Source organism: Nelusetta ayraudi, unplaced genomic scaffold (genome assembly GCF_046127955.1).
Source record: "Nelusetta ayraudi isolate G7.1 ecotype Tasmania unplaced genomic scaffold, CSIRO-AGI_Nayr_v1 ptg000056l, whole genome shotgun sequence".
Classification (NCBI taxonomy): domain Eukaryota; kingdom Metazoa; phylum Chordata; class Actinopteri; order Tetraodontiformes; family Monacanthidae; genus Nelusetta; species Nelusetta ayraudi.
In genome coordinates this window covers 1,302,798-1,326,957 of record NW_027466106.1, presented here as the reverse complement: position 1 = coordinate 1,326,957, position 24,160 = coordinate 1,302,798, and the positions used below count along the sequence as shown (strand labels likewise).

The following is a 24,160-nucleotide window of genomic DNA, read 5'->3' as shown; positions in this document are numbered from 1 at the left end:
AGCTGGCGAGGCAGTGATAGCATTAATAGTGATTAATATTCCCCACCATCCCTCTCAGTTTAGTGGCTGTATGACAAGTCTTCCCTGATAAAAGCCATTAACGTCCCAATTTTCACTGAAGGCAAATCCAAATTGAATTTCTGCGCTTGCTTCCAGATTATTTCCGCTCACACGTCTTGGCTTTTTCCTCCAATCTGGACGAGCTGAACCCGGGGGTGTCTGAGTGGAGGGAGGACATCGGCAGAGTGGTGAGGAGCTCCGTGGTTCAGGTCAGCGCCGCAGCTGTTTGTTTGCATTTTTAAACACTGCAACATAACCGGGTTGAGATGAACTTTAAAGCTCTTTCAAGCAGTCAGCAGCTGCATGCTCGCCAGGAGAGGAAAAAAGAGGGGGAAAAAAAGAAAAAAGGAAGACAAGTCGCTTGAGCCCGTGATATTTCCGCTCACTGCCTCTGAAATTTATGCATGTAGCTGTGTGTCAAGCGCCACTTTTGGCTCCCTTCAACATCTTTGACCCTACTTCCCGCGCAATTAGCCGTTAACCCTGACACGCTGACATGGCGCCTCACCCGGAAAATTGTCAGTTACAAGTAGGCTACAAGCTTTCAACCAGAACCGCTCCAGCAGTAAAGGGCATTAAATTTGCTCTTTCAAAAAAAAAAAAAAAAATAGGCACCGGGGACGTCAACAAAGCAGCGGGTTACGCGAAAGACCCGGACACACAAGCTCTTCATGGACCCAACAGGAGCCCTCAGTATGAAACATTCACTTTGACCTTCTGTCTTGTCAGATAGGAACGTGGCGAACACCAGGAACCTGACAGCAGACCCCTGGTTGTGGTGCAAGTGCACTAAAAGCCCTGGCATTTAGCGCAGACTCAAGATGACGGCGCACATTCCAGTTTGCCAGCACGTTTTTAACCCGACAGTGATTTGGCAAATTACACACGGAGTGGGAGGCAACACAGTTTCCAAACCTTTTAAACTGTAATGTTTTCATCATCGCCTACCCAGAAATTACACAAACAGCCCAATTATCCACTTCGGTTAAAATTCACCACAATCAATTCCAGCAACAGATTTTCCTGCTTTGAGTTCCAAAAGAGGCCTGTACCTTGGACAGTCTGGTCCGGCTGTCATCATCACTGTCGTCGTCATCATCCAAGGTCTCCAGTCCAACTCCTGTCAACGCTTTGCTACTGGATAATAGTCCTGTTTGATGTCAGTCCTGCAGTCATTCACTTGACAGACAGTCGCCGTTATTCTTGTTGCTCTTGTTTCACTGTGGTAGCTGAGCAAAGAAAAAAAAAAAAAAGATCTGGCTCGACAACTGCAAAAAACAAAAAGCTTCATGTGAAAAAGAAAACTAATTCCAAAATAAAGTTGTTGTTTTTTCCCTGAAAAAACAAAACTGTATAAAACTCTCTCCTCTTCTGAAGATCTTGGGTTTGCTAATCAGCAAACTAGGACGACAGCTGGTCGTGGAAGTGAGGTCAAATGACTTACTGTTTGGCCACGCCTCCCTTGATCCAAGCCCTCCAGCCACTAGGTGGCGGCGACTCTGACAGCTTATGATAGATAGCTAGATAGATAGCTAGATAGATAGATAGATAGATAGATGTACTTTATTGATCCCAAATTGGGGAAACTATGCTGTTGCAGCACTAAAAACAATACAAAACGCAAACTATCCAGCAATTACAAGGAAGAGTCAAAGTGAATGTAAATAGAACAAACAAGAGCAAGCTGTGCAAAAGGCAGTCAATTGTGCAGAGGCAAGGATAAGCGGTGTTTTACAGGCTTTACCCCTTGGCTCCCACAGTAATAATAAAGAAATCCTTTTCATTTATTTTCAAAGTTATTTTTTATTATATTATTCCTTTTTAAATTATTGACCATATTTCTGTGGCTGCAGGCGACAGGGATCAGCGAGGATCAGCTCCTGGTGACGGTGCTCCCTGGTTTGCCAACCACAGCAGAGATCTTCCTCGTGCCCGCGACGCGGTCCAGACCCGGGGGAGCGGAGGAGAAGTGGGCTCACTTGGATCAGGTAGCGAAAACCGCTCTCTGCACAACACGACTTTCGTTTCACACCCAAAACAAACACACACAAAAAAAAGCAGGAAGCAAGCGGAGAGGAGGCCAAGGGCGCCTCTCTGGAGAAAACATTCCCCCGGAGAATATCTGCTTCACTTTAGGCTGTCACACGACAACGCTGAGGCGTGACTTTTCAAAGAAAACAAACGGCTCAGCTTTGAAAAGTTCTTTTATCTTAAGGCAGCTTTTATTTTTCCCCAGTGCAATTTTATGTATTTTAAAGATAAATAGGTGGGTTGACAGCACTATTTTTTTTTTTTTTTTTAGGTCACCAGTGGAATTATATAAACACAAAAAAAAAATGTTCAAAACGTTGTGTAAGGATCACGGCCACCTCACATCTCTCACCACCTATTTTGCTTTCTTAAAGCATCTGGTGCCTTGTGTTTATTCCAACAAAACAGCAATTTACTCCTCCAGACAAATAGTTTCAAAGCTGTTTTTGTGTGTGTGTGTGTGTGTGTGTGTGTGTGTGTTCTATGACTGCCTGTCATTGGAATGATTGAAACCCCCCCCCCACTCATCTCAATTAGAGCCTGGCTGTCTGTCTTTTACACACCAATAATCACTTTAATAGGGTTTCCAGTCTTTGGATTGCTCATTTGTTTGTTAAATGACTTGATCCTAACCATCTGCGTGTTTAAATAACCTGCCGCACGCTGGAGTTTTTCAAGGTTCAACCACAAATACGTGGTAAATGCTTTCTACCACTAGAGGGCTCCGGATCCTGCATGGCAGGGAAGTCAGTTTGCTCAGAAGTGTAGTTTCATGGAAGTTTGAATGTATATCAGCCGCTATTGGGCAACAATTGGCATGATGGTTATGAGGTTATATACGCACTGACTTTAGACAGCCGGCAGCTCAAATATGTTTCATTGTATCGCTGAATACACACTGAATGGCACTTTTAACTCTTTATTTTTTTTAATATCCCTCAAAAAGAAATATACATTTTTTTTTTTATTCATAAGAACCTAAATATGTTCTTCAATCACATTTATGCCAAACATACTTTGCGTTTTTGTTAGGTCTCCTTAACTGAAGAGCTTTCGAATAACCAAAAACTTTGAGGGGAAAACTACTTTAATTTTAGCGAGGGATGAATTTCAGCTTAAGAACATTAGAAACTGGTTTCCGTGGGCTGCTACGACACAATGAGCCGCGTGTCTCCATTTATTTCTGTCAAAGCTGCATTATACCGGCGCAGGAACACGCTTCTAAGTGCAGCTCTATTCAGAGAGTCGGCGCTACGTCGTCACGCAGCAATAAGGGGCAACTTTGACAAGAATAAAGGCCGACATGGCCCTCGTGCTGATGGATTACCTCAGTCAGCAAAGTTTAAAGTCCTCTGCAAATGGATTTTCATACTCTGGTACAATAATTGGACACCGCTAGCCAGTAGGTAGGCAGGTGGAACTCTGTTTATCACTGCTGACCTTTACCAGGGAAAAACATGGTGTGTTTCTGTCGTAATTGGGGTAAAAAATAACCACTGGACAGGAAGCTTGTGTTACAGCTCCAGTGCTAATTTAAACTGGGTATCTTTGTTTCTTTTGTGTCATGCGAACAATAGAATCATCTTTGCCACATACTAAAACCTACTCAGTGTGATTCTCATTCATTTGAAAAGCTGTTCCTCTCTTTAAATAAAAAAAAAAAAAAAGAAAAGAAAAATACGTTTGTTGTCTTTATGCTTGGACCACGTAACACAAATTTTAATTGTTAATTTTGTTTCATTTTCTAAGTCACCAAACTGAAAATGCAATCTCGTTGCTTTTTAATTGCCCAAGTGCTAAATTATTTAACGCCTCAACTCAATCCACCCGTGTAGCAGTACACAGTGTCACCACTAGAGGGCAAAGTCTCCCCGCGTACGAGCAGCGAAGAAGCCTCCAGGAAAACGCTGGCATTTAAAAAAATAAATAAATAAATAAATAAATTAAAAAAAAGACAAAATAAATATAAAAGCGCCTTAGATATTAGACTCACCGAAGAAACGAAGAAGTTCAGGTAATAAATACCAGCTCAAGGAACACTTGGAGCCGCCGTGATTCATATTAAGCAGAACCAGAGAAATAATCCCGGACCTTCACAGCTGATTGCTCATCATGGCCGAGAAAGCAATCAAACGTGTAATCAGTGTAATAACAGGGCAGGGTTTTTTTTTTTTTTTCCCCCTTCTTAAAGAAACCCAGGCAAAGACGAGCCCATTTACTCATCGTCAACAGACAGACCCTCGGTGTTTCACAAGCAAACACAATTTCGCTGGCGCGCAGTCACTCTCCAAACGAGCTAATAGGTATTTAATTACGTTGATGCATCATATAATTGGCGCCAGTGCGGGTGGGGGAAGACAAACTGGGGCGCGCGCCCTGGATTGGGAATTAAAAAGATGTATTTATCTAAAGCCTGTCTGATTACCTGGCAGAAGCTCACAGACAATGGGGGTAATAAATCTTCACTCCACCCGTGCTCGTCTCCGCTGAGTGACTTGCAACGTGAAAGCGTTTAGATGAAGAGTGCGCCCACACACACACACACACACACACACACACACACACACACACACACACACACACTCGCGCCGCGCGTGCGTGCGTGCGTGCCGTGTGCACGTGTGAAGCAGCTTATTAAAATGTGTAATAGATTTACTGACCCTGATATGCCACTAGAACAAAAAGTAATTATTCATACTGTGTAGTGCGGTCTAATTTTAACCAGTGGGAAAGATTTTTTAGAAAGAGCGAGATGGAATTAGTGAGGCATGCCTAAGGACTCAAATGGGTTTTGGTCTCCAGTTAAATGACTGCTTCATCTAGGTGTGGAAAGCAGAGGGAACTTGTGGCTCTTCTGGGATCAAACAAGGAATAACAAAGCAGAACGAAAAGGCAATTTGCAATATGAAATTTGAGTTTTGAAATCTGGATAAAACGTGCACTTGTTTGTTTTGGAAGGTGGAATTTGCGTGATTTAAGTGCGACTGCGAGAGCGCGAGCAGGCGCCCACTTCGCTGAAATAGCCGTCAGTGTTTCCATCCACAGCAGGCTCGGCGTTTCCTCCGTCACCTCGACATTTGCTCCTCTTTAGAAGGGAAGACGAGGGAGGGTTGGGGGGGGGGTGGAAAAAAATAAATTCTGATTCATAATTCAGCTTGTTGGATGAAATGACTGCGGTTGAAATATTGATGGCGGTGAAATATTGCCTGGCAGCGGCCTGCTAACGGAGTCTTCCTTGCCCTGTCACCCACCCACACCCCCCCTCCCCCTCCCCCTCTCCCTCTCCTTCCCCTTCCCCTTCCCCCTCCCCCTCGCAGCTTTCCCAGGTTCTGCTAAGTGCTCTGAACCAAGACCTCATCCAGTTCACACTCAAGCCCGGGGTGCAGGTGAACGTGTATGCCACTCGGATGTCTCCAGGTCAGTCCGCCGCCTCCGTCGCACGTCTCCATCTGGAAAGACACGCAGTCCATTTTGGGGTTGGGAAGAGAGGGGGGGGGGGTTGTCACAGCCGAGTGAGCTGTTCCTTAAATGGAGGCAGAGGAGTCAGACTCCCTGGTTCCCAAAATGTGCCAACAAAAATACAAAAAGTCCCTTATCTCACCCATGTACAATTTTTTTTTTTTTTTTTTTCCAGAGACGCTAAATATCTTAACTTTTAGCTCTCTGTTCAGAGCTTCCGATCCCAAAAAAGAATTGCTTTTAGCTTCAGCTGAGGCTTTAAAGTACCAGGAGTAAACAACCTGACTGAGGCTGTTTTCCACCAACTTGGGGGGAGGAACCCTATGTGACATCACAAAGGGTCGTGTCGCCAAAGCTCCATGTTTTTCATCGAAATGGATCCGGCAAATGAAATAAAGGATGAGAATCACACCTCTATTACAACAGTTTTATTTATTTATTTATTTATTTATTTTTTCGAAAGGGAACCAAAGAGCTAATCAGCAGACTGCTGTTTGCATTTCAGCTGTCTGATGGTTTGTTTTTAATAAACGCACCACAGACATCGCTGAAGAGCAGCGTTGATCGTGTGAAGCTGTTATTGCGTTCAGCATGAAAAGAAAAAAGACAATGTGCTAATTGGATGTAGGAGCGCTCATCATGTTTCAACGTTATCAGCAAAACAAGCCAGTGCTTATTCTTCATTATTTCTAATTTTTTAATAGGATTGTTATATAATTCATATTTAACATAATTCAAAACAACAACAACAACAACAGCAACAGCAACAGCGTGTATTTTGTCCTCATTTGGCTCGTATGTGTACTTAACGTCCTCTTCATTCCGCCTCAGCTCCCCTGGTGGACAGCAGTGACAGCAGCCACAGCGGCACCGCAGTCATCATGCTGGTGTCAGTGGTGCTGATGGGCCTGGCCGTCTTTGTGATATATAAATTTAAAAGGTACAGTGGGCCGGGTGCAGTGTGGATCCATGTCTGAGGTGTCTGACGCATGAAGAGATTAAATCTGTGACATTTAAGGCAATTTATTGCCATGATCCATTACGTGCTTCTTCTCTAGGCCGACTTGCACAGAATGCGTGTGAATGATACATTCGAGTCAGTGTAAATTAAGCAGCTGTCGGGCTTCATGTTCAGGAAGTGGCTCCACTTGGAGGGAAGAGGCCACATGGTGAGACTTGCCTTTCCACAGCAGCCCAGCAGGTGGATCCGCTCAGGGTTTCAGCGATAATACAGCTTATTTTAAGAAGGATGGGCAAATCAATTAACACCAGGGTGAACTTTACCAGATGGAATTTGGAGAGGAGCCACTGATGCAGAATTAGCATGCCAGTCAGTGCAAGATGGATTATTGAGCCGACCAGATAGTCAGAACTAACTAACTGCATGAGAAATAAACATGAGACGCGCATGAGAGCTAAACAGACATACTTGTAATTTTATCACCTGTCAGATTCTATGAAATCTTGCACGCTGGTCTCTCAATGTGGAGAGTTTCTACTTAAGCCAGAGCAAAATATCATATAAATATGATTCATCTGGGGCGACACGGTGGCGCAGTGGTTAGCGCTGCCGCCTCACAGCAAGAAGGTCGTGGGTTCGATTCCGGGGCCCGGGCCAGGGACCTTTCTGTGTGGAGTTTGCATGTTCTCCCTGTGTCTGCGTGGGTTCCTTCCGGGTTCTCCGGCTTCCTCCCACACTCCAAAAACATGCATGTGAGGTCAATGGAACATTCTAAATTGTCCGTGAGCGTGAATGGTTGTGTGTCTCTATGTGGCCCTGCGATGAACTGGCGACATGTCCAGTGTGTCACCCTCCCTTCGCCCTAAGACAGCTGGGATAGGCTCCAGCAGACCCCCGTGACCCTGAATAGGAATAAGTGGGTATAGAAGATGAATGAATGAATGAATGAATGATTCATCTGTGTTCAAAGCAACCAGTTCAGAGTCACTTCCACTGCAAGTCGGCACCCTCACTGCCGAACTGCCTGAAACGCTCCGCGAGAATTTCACCGCCGTATATCTCCCAGTTATGGTCACCCACGTCACAATAACAGCCCGGGAGAATGAGACAATTCCCCTCCGTCTCAATCCCACCTCCCCCCCCGAGAATATTACACAGCGTGACAGCCTAATCAATTCCTCCCCGAGAGCTGAACGGGTGTCACAGTCCCGCAGTTATCAATATTCATCTATCTGACAACGCGTGGGTTGACCTTTCGCAAAATGCTAAACACAGCCATCCAAGGTGAGGCGCGCAAGTGCAGGACTGGCAGGAAAGGTTGCGGTGATAAGTCCTGAGACAACATCCATTATACAGTGAGGGCGGTACAGTAAACAGCGTCCACCAGCTGCGGGTAAATCCCGCCGCCAATCACTGGAAGACAGTTTCATCCCCACGCTTGTTGCTGCCGTTCCCCTCCGAATAATTAGAAAAGTTAAAGATCGCTAAAGTTTTGAGGGTGCGGTTGCAACACGGGGGGGGGGAACAAAAAACTGTGAGTTTCTGAAAAACGCCTGCGTGCCCACTGCAGTGGGAAATCACATGAGAAAAAGAGGCAGGATCAGAAATTAGAAATGCAAGATGTTGGTCTTGAGTAGAATTGGGGGTGCGTCTGAGGGGATGAAAAATTGATTGAAAAGTGAGGTGAACAATGTGGAAGTGAGAGAGCGAAGCCCGGCGGAAGGCAAAATGCCCCACTTTCTGGCTTTCAAGCCATCCACCCCCAGCTCTCTCTTCTTTTTTTTAACAGTCAAAAATAGCGTGCAACGCATTATGCATCGCGGAAGCATTAGTGAAACAGACCTGATGGCGCGTTTCCATTAACTTTTTTTTTTCTTTCCAAATCGCCCCACCCACCCCACCCCCCTTTTTTTTCCCGCTCCCGGCTGGTTGACCTACAGGAAGATCCCGGTAATCAACACATACACAGCGGAGCAGCCTGAAAAAGAACAAGAGGTCATCCCCACGGTGACCTCCATAGCCGTCCCGGAGCCTGAGGGAGACAAGCTGACCTCGCTGGATCGTGTGGATGTACAGTTGGACTCGAAAAGCCGAGGTAGTTGCTGGTAGCCCTCCGCTAGCTGGGTAACATCTGTTCACCATTTCACTTTCCCCGGATGAATAAAGTTTACCGGCCAGCAAAGCCAGATTTTACCCGAAACAATAAGAAATACATTCATTATGTATGACTAATCTGATAAAATGGATTTTTATTTTTTATTTTATTTTCACAATGTAAAAACTCATTGCACCTCAAAAAAACATTATATTTCCAGGTTTTGATGTTTAAACAGCAAAAAACACATTTATTTTTATTTTCATCCAGTTTGAACAATTCTGGGTCGTTTGCAAGCTCTAAGAAAAAAAGAAAATTACTCCCTCGACTCTCCGTTAATACTGACTGATTCCCTCTGATGCTGTGTTGACCGTAGCAGCCTTTGAAATCTGCTAAATCGCCTCTAATAGAACAGCTTCGATTTGGCTCGATGTGCTTTTAAAATAAATTATTTTCCCTGTAGTTTTTTTTTTTTTTTAGTTTCTTAGGGTGACTTTGCTAAATTGAATAGTACTGAAACTGGAAATTGAATTTTATGAAGCCCTTAGCAACGGCAGCATCCACCACAATAGGACATACAATGTATGGAAAGATCATTTTTCACTCTCGTTTTCTTACCATGGAAGCAAACAACATGATGGCCGTCTGTCCCTCATTCATGAGGATTCTGTGCTTCCTTTCTTTGGTTTTTCCTTACAATTGATCAGTTCTCACTCACTCTTAGACATAAAGGCAAAAGGATGAACATCACAGCGAATGAATATCAAACCCAGTGAATCCAAATCCAGCCCATCCAGTTTTTTTGTTTTATTTTTTACAACCATGAGATGTTTTTGGAGCTTCAAGCGACAAAGTTGAGCCTGAAGTGTTCCACTTAGCTAAACTTTATCTCAGCGGTGACAAAAAACAACAGCACATACATCATAGCTCACATAGCACGTCTGGTCGAGTTACACAGTTCATCTTATCAAAAGGTGTGAACGACTTTCAAATCATTTGGGGATTCTGGGAAATTCTCAAGTGGAGTTGAACTGTGGAGTTGAGGACATGAGAGAATATTTTTGAGTTTTACATTACAGTGTATTTCACCCATCCATCCATCCATCCATCCATCTTCAACACCCGCCTCTTCCTGCACTCAGGGTCACGGGGGTCTGCCGGGGCCTCTCCCAGCTGTCATGGGGAGAAGGCAGGGCACATTTTATTTCTTTCAGTGGAAAAAAAAATGTGCTTTTGTTTTTTTTCCTTCAAATGTGTCAGGTGACCTTTAGGCGCTGCCATGAAAGATGTTCCAAAAGTTGAAAAAAAAATAAATAAATAAAAATAAAAAAAAAACATTGCAGGGAAAAAAAACAACAGAGTGAGGTGGAGGACGCAACTCTCGTGCCGCTTATTTGCATCTTAACAGCTTCCGTGTGGCCCGGCGCTCTGCGGCGTGTTGCAGGTTGGAGCCGCGCGTGGCGGGCTAAAGTGACAGGAAGGTCCCTGTGAATGATTTGAGCCAATAAAATAATTAGCGCGCCGGCGAACATGGCGGAGCTGTGAAAGCATTTCCATTAAGAAATTTCTGCGGGGTTCCGCTTGATTTACCTCCAGCGGCGGATAAACACTCACGCCGTCAGAGACGGATGCGTGTGCCGGAGAAAGAAAAATACATATATACTTATATAAAACAATAACTTGCCTATGGAAATAGCTACATAAAACTCCCCCTCTGTCTCGCCCCTCTTGTTTCTTCTCCCCCTCGCCAGGCTACCTGCCATCTCGCACAGACATCAAGCTCGCTGATGAAGCACCCCATGTGTTCTAATGTTGAGAGTCCATGACCGACTCCGGAGCAATACATCTTCTTTGGCAGATACTTCCAGCCAGCTACGAGACGGCGGTCACAATGAATGGTCCCGAGTGTTTTTGCTAGCCATGCATGGATGGACCAGTTCACGCTGCGCTGCCTGATCCCACTCCAGGAGACTGTACAGATTTATACTTTGCCTCTCCAAACGGGACACTTTTTGACTGAGAATCCTTGTATTTTTGCAAAGCCGTTGATCTTTTTATGTAAATAATGTACATCCGTAATGGAAGGGGGCGAGGAAGAAGAAGAAGAAGAAAAAAGGCTATTTGTCTCTGCCAGTCACAGCTGTGATTGCTCAAAGAAACATACACACAGACACACACAAAAAAAAATAAATCAAAGAGCAAACAGCAACGTGGACTAATATCGACGATTGTGCTCCAATTCCTCTTCGTCGGGCTGCTGTTTGTGAAGTTTACTTTGTAATTGTGTGGAAAATGGCTTATCTATAAGTGAGACAGTGAAGGGGAGAAGATTCATTAAGCTCGGCGCAATCAGGAAATCTTATCGTCACATTCCCATCAAATGAAAAGCCTGCAATATCCAGGAGACGAGGGACGGCTCCCCGCGCCCAGATCTGTGTCCCCCATCAAGGCCGCCGCTCAAAGTCTCCGACGTGTACATGACAAAGTGTGGGGTGTGTGGCGACACACACACACACACACACACACACACACACACACAACCGCAACAACACAAAGCTGAGCGGCGGCGAGGTGTCCTCGGCGGGTGACGAGCCGGGTGACCCGCACTGTTTAGCGACGCTCAGATAATTAGAGACACTCTGGAATATGTGTAAACGATATAATTGCATAACTAATTAAAAAGAGATTATATGAAAGTCTAATTTAAACCATTTTGTGAGCTGCTCCGCCGTAGCAAACATGATGGTTGTTGTTTTTTTTTTTTCCCCCTGCCAGTGCGACTGCTTCATCATGCAGTGGCTTTTTAAACTTGGGCTTCTTATCAATTTGCTGCCTGAAGCTTTTAGCCCTGTTTAGTGGCTAGGACTTTTTCTTTCTACAAAGTGGGTTTGTAGTATTGTAAACTGCAGCCTTTGCTCTCATTGGAACAATCTTCCGACTTGGTTATATACTGGATATGTGCAAAGTGGCCAGTTAACTGGACGTTCTGCAGCAAAATTCTTCTATTTGACCCTGATTTTTCCCATCTACTAATGTCACTGCAGGTTACACTGGTAACCGCTGTTTTTCTTGCCTCTTCGCACCTGTGGAATATACAACTGGGCAGATTGAAGATTCTGAGTACAGTGAACCATGAAAGTATACATATGTATTTCAGACATATTGTGTTCAAGGACTATTGAGCACAAGAGAGAAGTGATTCGTGCCAGGCTTGTATTTTAATTCATATTTAGTGTTAGATGAACTGTGTTTGTGTCTTCTTTCTTTTTTTTTTTAAGGACCTCTTTGCCACATTTGCAACGTATTGCTCATGTTTTGTCGTTTTGCTTTGAACTGATCTCACTGTGAAGGTTGCACTGCCCTTCTTCTCCGCTGGGTTTGGATGGGAAAGAAAAAAAAAAAAGACAAAACAAAAACAACACATTTTTATTTATTCTGAACTGTTTTTTTTTTGTGTGTTTTTTTTTTGGCCGAGATGACGGCAGCGTGTCCGCGCGAAGTTCGCAGTGATGCAGAAGAGCCCGCAGTCTGTTCTGAGACCCCCCCCCCCCAAAGGACTCGGCAGACAAAGGGGGCTGCAGATTTGTTCATCTCCTTTGCTGCGAGGGACGCGGATGGAGAAGATGTATCTGCAGTCAGCGGGGCTCAGCCTACGCACCGAGCTTTGGTCAGCCTCGGTCTCTTCGGTCTCTTCAGGAGAAATGCCCAAGTTCTTCCTCATCCAACTTTTTTTTTTTTTTTTCTTTCCCTTTTAACGTGTTGTCAGCATCATATGTCAGGAAGACAAATTGACCAGAGGCTCCTACGAAGCTCTTCACTCCAGCTGCCGTCAGTGAGACCGAAGCATAAATAGACTCTTGCCCGTCATTAGAAGAGCGCCGGCCCCCGCAGCGCTTTCTGCTCCTTGCGCATTTTAAACCATTTTTCTGTCTGTTTGGGTTGTTTTCTTGTTGTTGTTGTTGTTTTTTGTTTTTTTATTGTTGCCAAGGCCAGATAATCAACCTGTGAATATTATTGTCGACACCTTTGCATGATGTTTTCCATTCCTCCGTCGAGAAATTTGCCTCAGAAATAATAACAAAACGTGGCCTGCAGTTTTCCTCCTGCAGCACGAGACGAGTCGTCAGTAGTGACGCGTCACTCCGTAACTCAAGAGGTGGCGCGCGATCGTTTGGCGGGTCGCTCCCGTGTTTTGTTGAGCAATAAAGCAATTTTAAACAGGCAAAAACACATTTCCATGCAGCAGGGCTGGTTGTTAAAATTTACTCTGGGGTGGGGTGGGGGCGTAAATCATAGCGATGTAATGTTGCGCCGTCTCAAGGCCGTAAAGGACACGGGACGATTTCAAAGCGCAGATGTTCCAGGACGAAAGAATATTTTTGTCTCGTTGGGAACTGTCGGACTGCAGCTACCGTCCGTGCAGAAGCTCACGCGCATCTAGACCAGAGGAAAAAAAAAAGTGTGGAAACAATTTGGTTCAACTCGTGTCAATAAATGAGGAAGGAGAAAAGGTGGCAGACAAAACAATAAACAGACACTGCCGTATTATAACGCAACTGCAATACGCACATACGGCACTTTTCGTTCTCTCTTTTCTTTTTTCTTTTTTTTACACATACTGCAGTGTTCAGCTGTTGTTCCATATTTTTTTTCCTTAGTCCTCACTTGTCTAATTAAAAAAAAGAAAAGAAAAGAAAAAGCAACAAATATAAAGCACCTCGGGCCTGTTACTGAGGTTTTACTGTACTGGCAAAATGTGGGATTTTGACCTGGTTACATGCATTAATAAATCACGTGTTTTGCTCTAATTGTTTTGGACTCATCTCCACGTGCAGTTCCTGTCAATACGCCGTCACTGCTGTCTGTAGCAGCGCCTCTTCCTGTCTCTCAGAGGTCTCCAACTGCCCCGCACGTAAATCGCGCCGCGACAACCCAGCGGCACAAAATGAAGCTGATTTGATCCGACGTACCGACGTCTCGGGCAAGAGGGGCCAAACTTTTACCAGTCTGCTCCTCCCACGGAAAACTGTTGCTGCCTCTCGCAAGTGTTGCATGGCACGCACCAAGTTTCAGCGTGGCCATTTGCATGATGCGATGGGACAGAGCGAGACGCCGGTGAAATGCAAGCGAGTAGCCTGGAGGGATCCTAATGGGCTGCTTCTTCGGCTTCCCCACTGTGCAACAAATTAATTATACCTCACTCTAGGAAACACACACACACACACACACACACACACACACACACACACACACACACACACACACACACACACACACACACACAATCAGGGGGTGATTTCCCAGCCTCGGTAGCACCTTGAATGAAAAATGATCCACAACAATAACCCACAGCAATATTGTGTTAGCCACACTGTGAAATTGATGAGCGTGTTTCCTTTCATTGAGTGCTACATTACAGTGTCTGGCCGCAGCGAATCGGCCATTAGTGATTGTCACCGTTCAATTTGATTGTGCGCCAGCGAGCATCCCAGGGCAGTTAGAGGAGAGACCTCGGCGTTAATTCAGACTGAGAGGGAGCCGCAGCGACGCTCTCTCGGGGCGCCCGGCGGCTGCCGGAGTGATTAAGATTGCGGCGCGATATACCGAAGCTGTTGAAGTGGCGAAAAACAAAATGCAAAACAGAGGGCGGCGCGCAGCATCGTGCGCGCGAGGAGTCGTTTCAGCCAATCAACCGCGAAGCCCTTCCCGCTAATCTTGTTGTGAATATGCAAAAAGGCCTGTTTTTTATCCTTTAAAAGGAGCAGGTTCTCATTGTTCAACCACAGTCACAGGAAGCATCTACAAGTGGAGCATCAAGTGGTCAGGTAACAGCTCGGGATGTTGCTGTGAGCGGGATGGGGGTCTGAGTCACAGTGTTATCACACTTCTGCCCATTAAAGTGGGGCTGGGCGGCTTCTGAGGGAATCATTAGATAGTGTGTGATGAGACGGACGGCCCGGCTGCGATGAGGCACCTGAGTCCCTGCTCGCCACCAGACTCCAATCTGGAGGGACCTCATCACGAGCAGACCAACAGTGCAAACCTGAGGCCACCAGGAACCGTTTGCCTAATATATCATCCATCCGTCTGGAAGAGAGAAAAAACCTGGGAGGTGATTGGACAGAACTTCTCTTTCCCCCCCCCCCAGCAGGTTGCAGCTTCATGGAACAGCTCTAGAGGTGGCGGTGGTAGTGCAAGGGGTGAGGTCGCGCGTTTCCTTTAACTAAATTAAACGTCATCAGTGGCAGTTTTGATGGGATATCTGGTAATGGAGCATCTACACTGATCTCTCTAGCAGCAGCAGCAGCAGCAGCAGCTGTTTGCTGCAGTCACATCATGTTCTTCTTCTTCTTCTTCCTCTTTCTTTTAGATGCATCTTTGGAATTATTGGCTACATCAGTCAAAAACTCTTGAAGCTAAAGGTTTTTAAGCTGGATGTATGAGGTTTCAGCCACTCATCTGATTTCCAAGGTCACCTGAAGTGACAATTTCCCAACTATATATATATGTACATATATTTAACTATGTACACAGGCAGTTTGGGGTTTATTATTTTTGCATTGTGTATTGTGTTGTATTGTGATATTTATTATTAGTTTATTTTAACTCACTGGCTGCCCATTTAGAGGTGGGATCTGTGAGAGAGGTTCTGGACACTGAACAGCAGCATTTCCTCTTTTCTGTCAGTGTTGGGCAAATAAAGTGGTTACGTAAATACATTTTTGAATGGCCTATATGTCTTTTGATAACATGTTTAATGAATCACTGTTAAATCCTCAGCACATACAAAATAAAATTGGATTTACGTGATTCAAAACTGTGGTGACCCCTCGGTTGCAAAGGCTCCAACAACCATCTGGCTTTAGGTCACGTCTGCTTTTTTTCCCATTTGCCGGTGTATATTCCGCAACTCCCACACGATGAGTGCATGCGTAAAAATGAAAACATACTCTCATATAAAAATACATTTATTCTGAACAGTTTTAAAATGGGTATTTCTTCACAGTAAGAAATATGATTAAAAGACGATATATATATATAGAGATTTTTTTTTTATATACCAGGGACAAAAATGGAACAATTTCATATTGATCATGCACAAATGTTTGTCAACTGCACAACTAGACTGTAGGACGAAGTGTTTGATAACTCGTTTAATGTGTCAAGTTTGAAATGTTAAAACCAACTGTGATAAATACTTTAGTACAGCTGCCGCTCACCCTGACTACAGATATGTAGGGCATGCGAACTGCAAAAGTAATAATATTTTTAAAAAAAGGACACAGAGCTCGTTGACATTTCTACCTGTTCGGTCAACCAAATTTACAGAAGAGTAGGATGAGGCTAATAGATAAACATCCCATCTATTTCTATGTACAGACTTCCTGTATAATCATGGTCATGTCTAAGGCCTGAACTCCACATGGATAAAAACTGTCGCGTGGCACCGTCCGCTCAGAACACTAACTGCGAGTCAAACCCAAAAAAAGTGTGTGTTTTTTTAATGACAGCGGGGGTTTTACATTTTTAAGTGACTCTCTACGACTACACGCCAGTTGGCCGTAACATTAAAACCACCCTGCAACACGGCCGGCAGGACTGAGAGCTGCGGGCATCCGGCTGCTGAGAAGAAAAGTTCCCAGAAGCCTCAGCGAGCGGCGCTGCGGTGATGTAGCGCGGCGAGCTCGCACTGTCTGCAGCGGCTTGTTTTTATGGCTGCACTGCGACCATTACCGCCGTAATTTACGTGAGCTGTCAGCGGTTTTAATGTTGTGGCTGACCGTTGTATGCAAATACTATCAAAATATGACCGCTGTGAATATATGTATATATATATATATATCTTTATATATATACATAATGCTGTATATATTTACAACTTCAAGACCTCGAGTTACTGGGTGGCAAACGCTGATGTTTAGCCAGAGGATAAAGCTTAAGCGATTTATTCCACGCAGTATAATTGGAGATAAAGCTAAAATTAACCACAGAGAAAGCGGCGTTCCTGCCCGGCAACGACTCGTCGTTGGGGCCGCAGTGTCCATTTTGGGCACGGAGACGAGTGGACGGGAAGAAAAATGGAAATACAAGGGAAAAAGAAAAGGTTACACTTTGACAAATTCATGGTTGGCTGGTTCCATTTAGGAGGAAAAGAAACATAGTGCTTGAGGGCGACATCATCACAGAGTCACTTATTTCATAATTTGAAAATAATTTTTTTTGCAGCACTAAATAATTTTTTAGAGGGAGACGGCTCTATCAAATTATTCCTTTAGGGTTGGGATATTTCTCCATGGCTGAAGTCGTCATCCTCGATGCATCTCATTTCAATTTGATTATTACAAATTACACAATACAAATTGGCATTCACTCTCTCACTCTTGTCTCATGTACCTTATTGTGGTACTTTAAGTGATGTTGGAGGACAAAGATGATAACGAGTCACTTAATATCTGCATCTGACTGAATCATCATGTGACAATCGTCGCAGTTATGGGGTGAATGCAGAGAATTGTCCTGCTTTGCTTTGTGCTTCTCATGGCATTGAACTGGCCGCCATCAGCACTTGTTTGCCCTTAAACTCGAGGCCTCGGAGAGTCTGGCTCCACGTCTTTGCCAGTGACTCGAAAGTCGATACTAACTCTATCCATGAGTGTTAAAACAAAAACCAATGGCAACAATAGCAGCGATCACTGTGAGATAAATAAATAGTGTAGAAATTAAAGACAAAAAATAAGAACCCAATGCAAACAAGTTCAGCACAATTGTAGCACAGTATGTACTCACGTAGCAGAGATCTTGTTTTTAGACATTAGTACAATTTGGAAATTCCCTTGTAACGATTCGCTCCATGTTTCTTCCGAAGCCGCCTGGAAGAGAGCAGGCAGAGAGAAACATAAAAACACAGCAAGAGGCAGAAAGAGGCTGATGTCAGACACGTAATCACACAGCAAATCTGGCTCCGCCGACCCTTTGATTCTGTTTGGCAAAATCAACTAAACATCGACTTCATTGCTTTGAATGATCTCTCCCAACCCACTTCCCCCCCCCACCCTCTCCACTTCAAGATCAAATGGTTTGTCCATCTGACTTTTGGAATTTTATTCATGAGCCGTGCGCTCTTCTTCTGCTGCGGAGACCCGTGTTGTCTCCCAGGAACGTGGCCCACTCGACTGGAGCGGGGCTGAGCGGGTGATGGTGGCGCTGATAAGATAGGATCGCTGTGACAAGTGGGGTCGCTCAGACTGCAGACAGTGGCTCTTTCAAGAAAAAAAGGAGGAAAAAAAAGGTGCCACTTTTATCTCCCAACTGTGTCTGCGCTTTAAATTCAGCCGCCGAGCGCACCTTGAAGATGATTTCTCCTGGCAGTGGATCATCAGGCCAGTGTTCTTCTCATGTCACTTTCAATATGTTTGGGGGGAAAAAAAAACGTGATTTATGGCACTTAAATTGCTTTTACATCGAGTCTATTGTAAAACTAAATCTTGTGCGGTCTGTGTAGTCAAAATGTGATTCTCGAGCGAGCTTTGGCAGACGGCGTTTCATCACTCAATGTCATCCAAGATGGACTGCTGAGACAAAAATAAGTCTTAGGGCAACAATAATCAAATTATTATTATATATATAAAAAAACAAACAGTTTTTCTGCATATAGCTGTTGTGAATCATTTATCTACTTAATCATCCAAAAATCTGGTGCCACCAGGTCTGACTTTAGAAAACATTTTTTTTTAGTCGATCTGAGGTGAAAAGTGCGAAACAATGGTTAAAAACAAAAGATGACCTTAGGGAACGTTACATCCGCTGACTTTTAAAAGAAAGCCACAGAAGCGAACTTTATGTTTTGGCTCAGAGAGCCAAGATTCTGCTGCAGCGGCTTTGTGTCTGGTCAGAAACTGCTGTGTTGGCCCAGGAAGTGAGCAGCTGAAAGTTACAAGTAGTTTGTTTTTTTGGATTTAACTTCCTTCCTTTTGCATCGCAGCTTTTGACAGGCAGTCTAACGCAACTTTTCAGGAGACGTTCACACCAGGCAATGTGCTCTGCGGCCGAGACCACTTGAAACACACAAGTGATGGAGCTACATTAAGACTGTGCTGATGTGAGAGTGCCCCCTGATTCCAGTGATTGTCCCTGTACTTCAGAGTTTCTCAAAGTGGGTGGCGAATTCAGGAGTCCGGCGGTGGCCAGTGTTCTTTGTTGTTGGCTGTAGAATCGTTCCGCGAGTTGCTGCGGCGTCTGGTCTATTTTCTTTCTGATGAGCAAGCCGCGAGCGAAAAAGCCAGAGGACAATGAACAGTTTTCGAGCGCTGATTGAACGTAATCAAACACCTTTGCATCAGTACGTGATCTACGCCGCGACTGGCGCAATATTATGACTTAGCGCACGCAACGCTCAAGAAAATGTGATGTTGCATTGTTGATGTGGTCAATTTCATCAAAACAAGAGCCCTGAAAGCGCGTTTCTCTCCACTTTGTGAGGAGATGGGAGCACAGCATAAAGCTGTGTTGTTTCACAGCGAGGCCAGGATTTGATGTCACAAAGAGTGATTTGCTAAAGTGGTTTATTTGTACAAAATAAATGATTTCATAAATGAAGAGAAAAGTGAAATGAATGTTCATGATAAAAAAAAAAAAGTGGAGTGCCAAAGGTAAAACATTATTTGCACATTTATGTTGTTTCAGTGAATTTGAAAAAAACTATTTTGTCACCACTTTGGCTTTTTTTTTTTGGGGGGGGGGGATTCCCTTCCTCCAAGGTGGGGCGTGACAGAAAGTTTGAGAACCACTGCTCTAACTAACTCTTCTAGCCCATGAGGAACCCCAAAACCAAAACCCTAATTCCAGCAGTAACCCTAACCCTAATCCTAATTCCAGCCTTATCGCTAACCCTAATGCCATGCCATGCAAGTCTATGGGGTCAAAAGTCAACTTTGTCCTAGAGACATGGGGGCACTTGCAGGTTCATCGGGATCCCTCAAGACACAGCCACGTCAAATTTGGGGCTTCTAGCCCATGAGGAACCCCAAAACCCTAATTCCAGCAGTAACCCTAACCTTAACCCTAATTCCAGCCTTATCGCTAACCCTAATGCCATGCAAGTCTATGGGGTCAAAAGTCAACTTTGTCCTAGAGACATGGGACCACTTGCAGGTTCATCGGGATCCCTCAAGACACAGCCACGTCAAATTTGGGGCTTCTAGCCCATGAGGAACCCCAAAACCCTAATTCCAGCAGTAACCCTAACCCTAACCCTAATTCCAGCCTTATCGCTAACCCTAATGCCATGCAAGTCTATGGGGTCAAAAGTCAACTTTGTCCTAGAGACATGGGGGCACTTGCAGGTTCATCGGGATCCCTCAAGACACAGCCACGTCAAATTTGGGGCTTCTAGCCCATGAGGAACCCCAAAACCCTAATTCCAGCAGTAACCCTAACCCTAACCCTAATTCCAGCCTTACCGCGAACCCTAATGCCATGCAAGTCTATGGGGTCAAAAGTCAACTTTGTCCTAGAGACATGGGGGCACTTGCAGGTTCATCGGGATTCCTCAAGACACAGCCACGTCAAATTTGGGGCTTCTAGCCCATGAGGAACCCCAAAACCCTAAACCTAATTCCAGCAGTAACCCTAACCCTAACCCTAATTCCAGCCTTATCGCTAACCCTAATGCCATGCAAGTCTATGGGGTCAAAAGTCAACTTTGTCCTAGAGACATGGGGGCACTTGCAGGTTCATCGGGATCCCTCAGGTCACAGCCACGTCAAATTTGGGGCTTCTAGCCCATGAGGAACCCCAAAACCCTAATTCCAGCAGTAACCCTAACCCTAACCCTAATTCCAGCCTTATCGCTAACCCTAATGCCATGCAAGTCTATGGGGTCAAAAGTCAACTTTGTCCTAGAGACATGGGGGCACTTGCAGGTTCATCGGGATCCCTCAAGACACAGCCACATCAAATGTGGGGCTTCTAGCACATGAGGAACCCCAAAACCCTAATTCCAGCAGTAACCCTAACCCTAACCCTAATTCCAGCCTTATCGCTAACCCTAATGCCATGCAAGTCTATGGGGTCAAAAGTCAACTTTGTCCTAGAGACATGGGACCACTTGCAGGTTCATTGGGATCCCTCAAGACACAGCCATGTCAAATTTGGGGCTTCTAGCCCATGAGGAACCCCAAAACCCTAATTCCAGAAGTGACCCTAACCCTAACCCTAATTCCAGCCTTATCGCTAACCCTAATGCCATGCAAGTCTATGGGGTCAAAAGTCAACTTTGTCCTAGAGACATGGGGGCACTTGCAGGTTCATCGGGATCCCTCAAGACACAGCCACATCAAATTTGGGGCTTCTAGCCCATGAGGAACCCCAAAACCCTAATTCCAGCAGTAACCCTAACCCTAACCCTAATTCCAGTCTTATCGCTAACCCCAATGCCATGCAAGTCTATGGGGTCAAAAGTCAACTTTGTCCTAGAGACATGGGGGCACTTGCAGGTTCATCGGGATCCCTCAAGACACAGCCACGTCAAATTTGGGGCTTCTAGCCCATGAGGAACCCCAAAACCCTAATTCCAGCAGTAACCCTAACCCTAACCCTAATTCCAGCCTTATCGCTAACCCTAATGCCATGCAAGTCTATGGGGTCAAAAGTCAACTTTGTCCTAGAGACATGGGGGCACTTGCAGGTTCATCGGGATCCCTCAAGACACAGCCACATCAAATGTGGGGCTTCTAGCACATGAGGAACCCCAAAACCCTAATTCCAGCAGTAACCCTAACCCTAACCCTAATTCCAGCCTTATCGCTAACCCTAATGCCATGCAAGTCTATGGGGTCAAAAGTCAACTTTGTCCTAGAGACATGGGACCACTTGCAGGTTCATTGGGATCCCTCAAGACACAGCCATGTCAAATTTGGGGCTTCTAGCCCATGAGGAACCCCAAAACCCTAATTCCAGCAGTAACCCTAACCCTAACCCTAATTCCAGCCTTATCGCTAACCCTAATGCCATGCAAGTCTATGGGGTCAAAAGTCAACTTTGTCCTAGAGACATGGGGGCACTTGCAGGTTCATCGGGATCCCTCAAGACACAGCCACATCAAATTTGGGGCTTCTAGCCCATGAGGAACCCCAAAACCCTAATTCCAGCAGTAACCCTAACCCTAACCCTAATTCCAGTCTTATCGCTAACCCCAATGCCATGCAAGTCTATGGGGTCAAAAGTCAACTTTGTCCTAGAGACATGGGGGCACTTGCAGGTTCATCGGGATCCCTCAAGACACAGCCACGTCAAATTTGGGGCTTCTAGCCCATGAGGAACCCCAAAACCCTAATTCCAGCAGTAACCCTAACCCTAACCCTAATTCCAGCCTTATCGCTAACCCTAATGCCATGCAAGTCTATGGGGTCAAAAGTCAACTTTGTCCTAGAGACATGGGGGCACTTGCAGGTTCATCGGGATCCCTCAAGACACAGCCACATCAAATGTGGGGCTTCTAGCACATGAGGAACCCCAAAACCCTAACCCTAATTCCAGCAGTAACCCTAACCCTAACCCTAATTCCAGCCTTATCGCTAACCCTAATGCCATGCAAGTCTATGGGGTCAAAAGTCAACTTTGTCCTAGAGACATGGGGGCACTTGCAGGTTCATCAGGATCCCTCAGGTCACAGCCACGTCAAATTTGGGGCTTCTAGCCCATGAGGAACCCCAAAACCCTAATTCCAGCAGTAACCCTAACCCTAACCCTAATTCCAGCCTTATCGCTAACCCTAATGCCATGCAAGTCTATGGGGTCAAAAGTCAACTTTGTCCTAGAGACATGGGGGCACTTGCAGGTTCATCGGGATCCCTCAAGACACAGCCACATCAAATTTGGGGCTTCTAGCCCATGAGGAACCCCAAAACCCTAATTCCAGCAGTAACCCTAACCCTAACCCTAATTCCAGCCTTATCGCTAACCCTAATGCCATGCAAGTCTATGGGGTCAAAAGTCAACTTTGTCCTAGAGACATGGGGGCACTTGCAGGTTCATCGGGATCCCTCAAGACACAGCCATGTCAAATTTGGGGCTTCTAGCCCATGAGGAACCCCAAAACCCTAATTCCAGCAGTAACCCTAACCCTAACCCTAATTCCAGCCTTATCGCTAACCCTAATGCCATGCAAGTCTACGGGGTCAAAAGTCAACTTTGTCCTAGAGACATGGGGGCACTTGCAGGTTCATCGGGATCCCTCAAGACACAGCCATGTCAAATTTGGGGCTTCTAGCCCATGAGGAACCCCAAAACCCTAATTCCAGCAGTAACCCTAACCCTAACCCTAATTCCAGCCTTATCGCTAACCCTAATGCCATGCAAGTCTATGGGGTCAAAAGTCAACTTTGTCCTAGAGACATGGGGGCACTTGCAGGTTCATCGGGATCCCTCAAGACACAGCCACATCAAATTTGGGGCTTCTAGCCCATGAGGAACCCCAAAACCCTAATTCCAGCAGTAACCCTAACCCTAACCCTAATTCCAGTCTTATCGCTAACCCCAATGCCATGCAAGTCTATGGGGTCAAAAGTCAACTTTGTCCTAGAGACATGGGGGCACTTGCAGGTTCATCGGGATCCCTCAAGACACAGCCATGTCAAATTTGGGGCTTCTAGCCCATGAGGAACCCCAAAACCCTAATTCCAGCAGTAACCCTAACCCTAACCCTAATTCCAGCCTTATCGCTAACCCTAATGCCATGCAAGTCTATGGGGTCAAAAGTCAACTTTGTCCTAGAGACATGGGGGCACTTGCAGGTTCATCGGGATCCCTCAAGACACAGCCACGTCAAATTTGGGGCTTCTAGCCCATGAGGAACCCCAAAACCCTAATTCCAGAAGTAACCCTAACCCTAACCCTAATTCCAGCCTTATCGCTAACCCTAATGTCATGCAAGTCTATGGGGTCAAAAGTCAACTTTGTCCTAGAGACATGGGGGCACTTGCAGGTTCATCGGGATCCCTCAAGACACAGCCACATCAAATTTGGGGCTTCTAGCCCATGAGGAACCCCAAAACCCTAATTCCAGCAGTAACCCTAACCCTAACCCTAATTCCAGCCTTACCGCTAACCCTAATGCCATGCAAGTCTATGGGGTCAAAAGTCAACTTTGTCCTAGAGACATGGGGGCACTTGCAGGTTCATCGGGATCCCTCAAGACACAGCCACATCAAATTTGGGGCTTCTTGCCCATGAGGAACCCCAAAACCCTAATTCCAGCAGTAACCCTAACCCTAACCCTAATTCCAGTCTTATCGCTAACCCCAATGCCATGCAAGTCTATGGGGTCAAAAGTCAACTTTGTCCTAGAGACATGGGGGCACTTGCAGGTTCATCGGGATCCCTCAAGACACAGCCACGTCAAATTTGGGGCTTCTAGCCCATGAGGAACACCAAAACCCTAACCCTAATTCCAGCAGTAACCCTAACCCTAACCCTAATTCCAGCCTTATCGCTAACCCTAATGCCATGCAAGTCTATGGGGTCAAAAGTTAACTTTGTCCTAGAGACATGGGGGC

The 24,160-nt window shown here is 45.4% G+C and overlaps 2 protein-coding genes across 2 annotated transcripts in view; one reads left to right on the top strand and one right to left on the bottom strand.

The window, feature by feature from the left end:
* The window catches only part of LOC142896606 (VPS10 domain-containing receptor SorCS1-like), a 43,316-nt gene extending 31,353 nt beyond the window's left edge, over nucleotides 1–11,963 (top strand). Inside the window, exons 22-27 of the mRNA XM_076038379.1 lie at nucleotides 157–269; nucleotides 1,914–2,048; nucleotides 5,409–5,508; nucleotides 6,382–6,490; nucleotides 8,452–8,606; nucleotides 10,358–11,963. Coding sequence (XP_075894494.1) covers nucleotides 157–269; nucleotides 1,914–2,048; nucleotides 5,409–5,508; nucleotides 6,382–6,490; nucleotides 8,452–8,606; nucleotides 10,358–10,416 — 671 coding nt within the window. The 3' untranslated portion in view covers nucleotides 10,417–11,963. The remainder of the gene's footprint in view (nucleotides 1–156; nucleotides 270–1,913; nucleotides 2,049–5,408; nucleotides 5,509–6,381; nucleotides 6,491–8,451; nucleotides 8,607–10,357) is intronic.
* A 4,995-nt stretch (nucleotides 11,964–16,958) lies between these two features.
* sorcs3b (sortilin related VPS10 domain containing receptor 3b) overlaps nucleotides 16,959–24,160 on the bottom strand; it is a 46,118-nt gene continuing 38,916 nt past the window's right edge. The window contains exon 27 of the mRNA XM_076038398.1: nucleotides 16,959–17,476. Within this exon, the coding sequence (XP_075894513.1) occupies nucleotides 17,412–17,476 (65 nt within the window). The 3' untranslated portion in view covers nucleotides 16,959–17,411. The remainder of the gene's footprint in view (nucleotides 17,477–24,160) is intronic.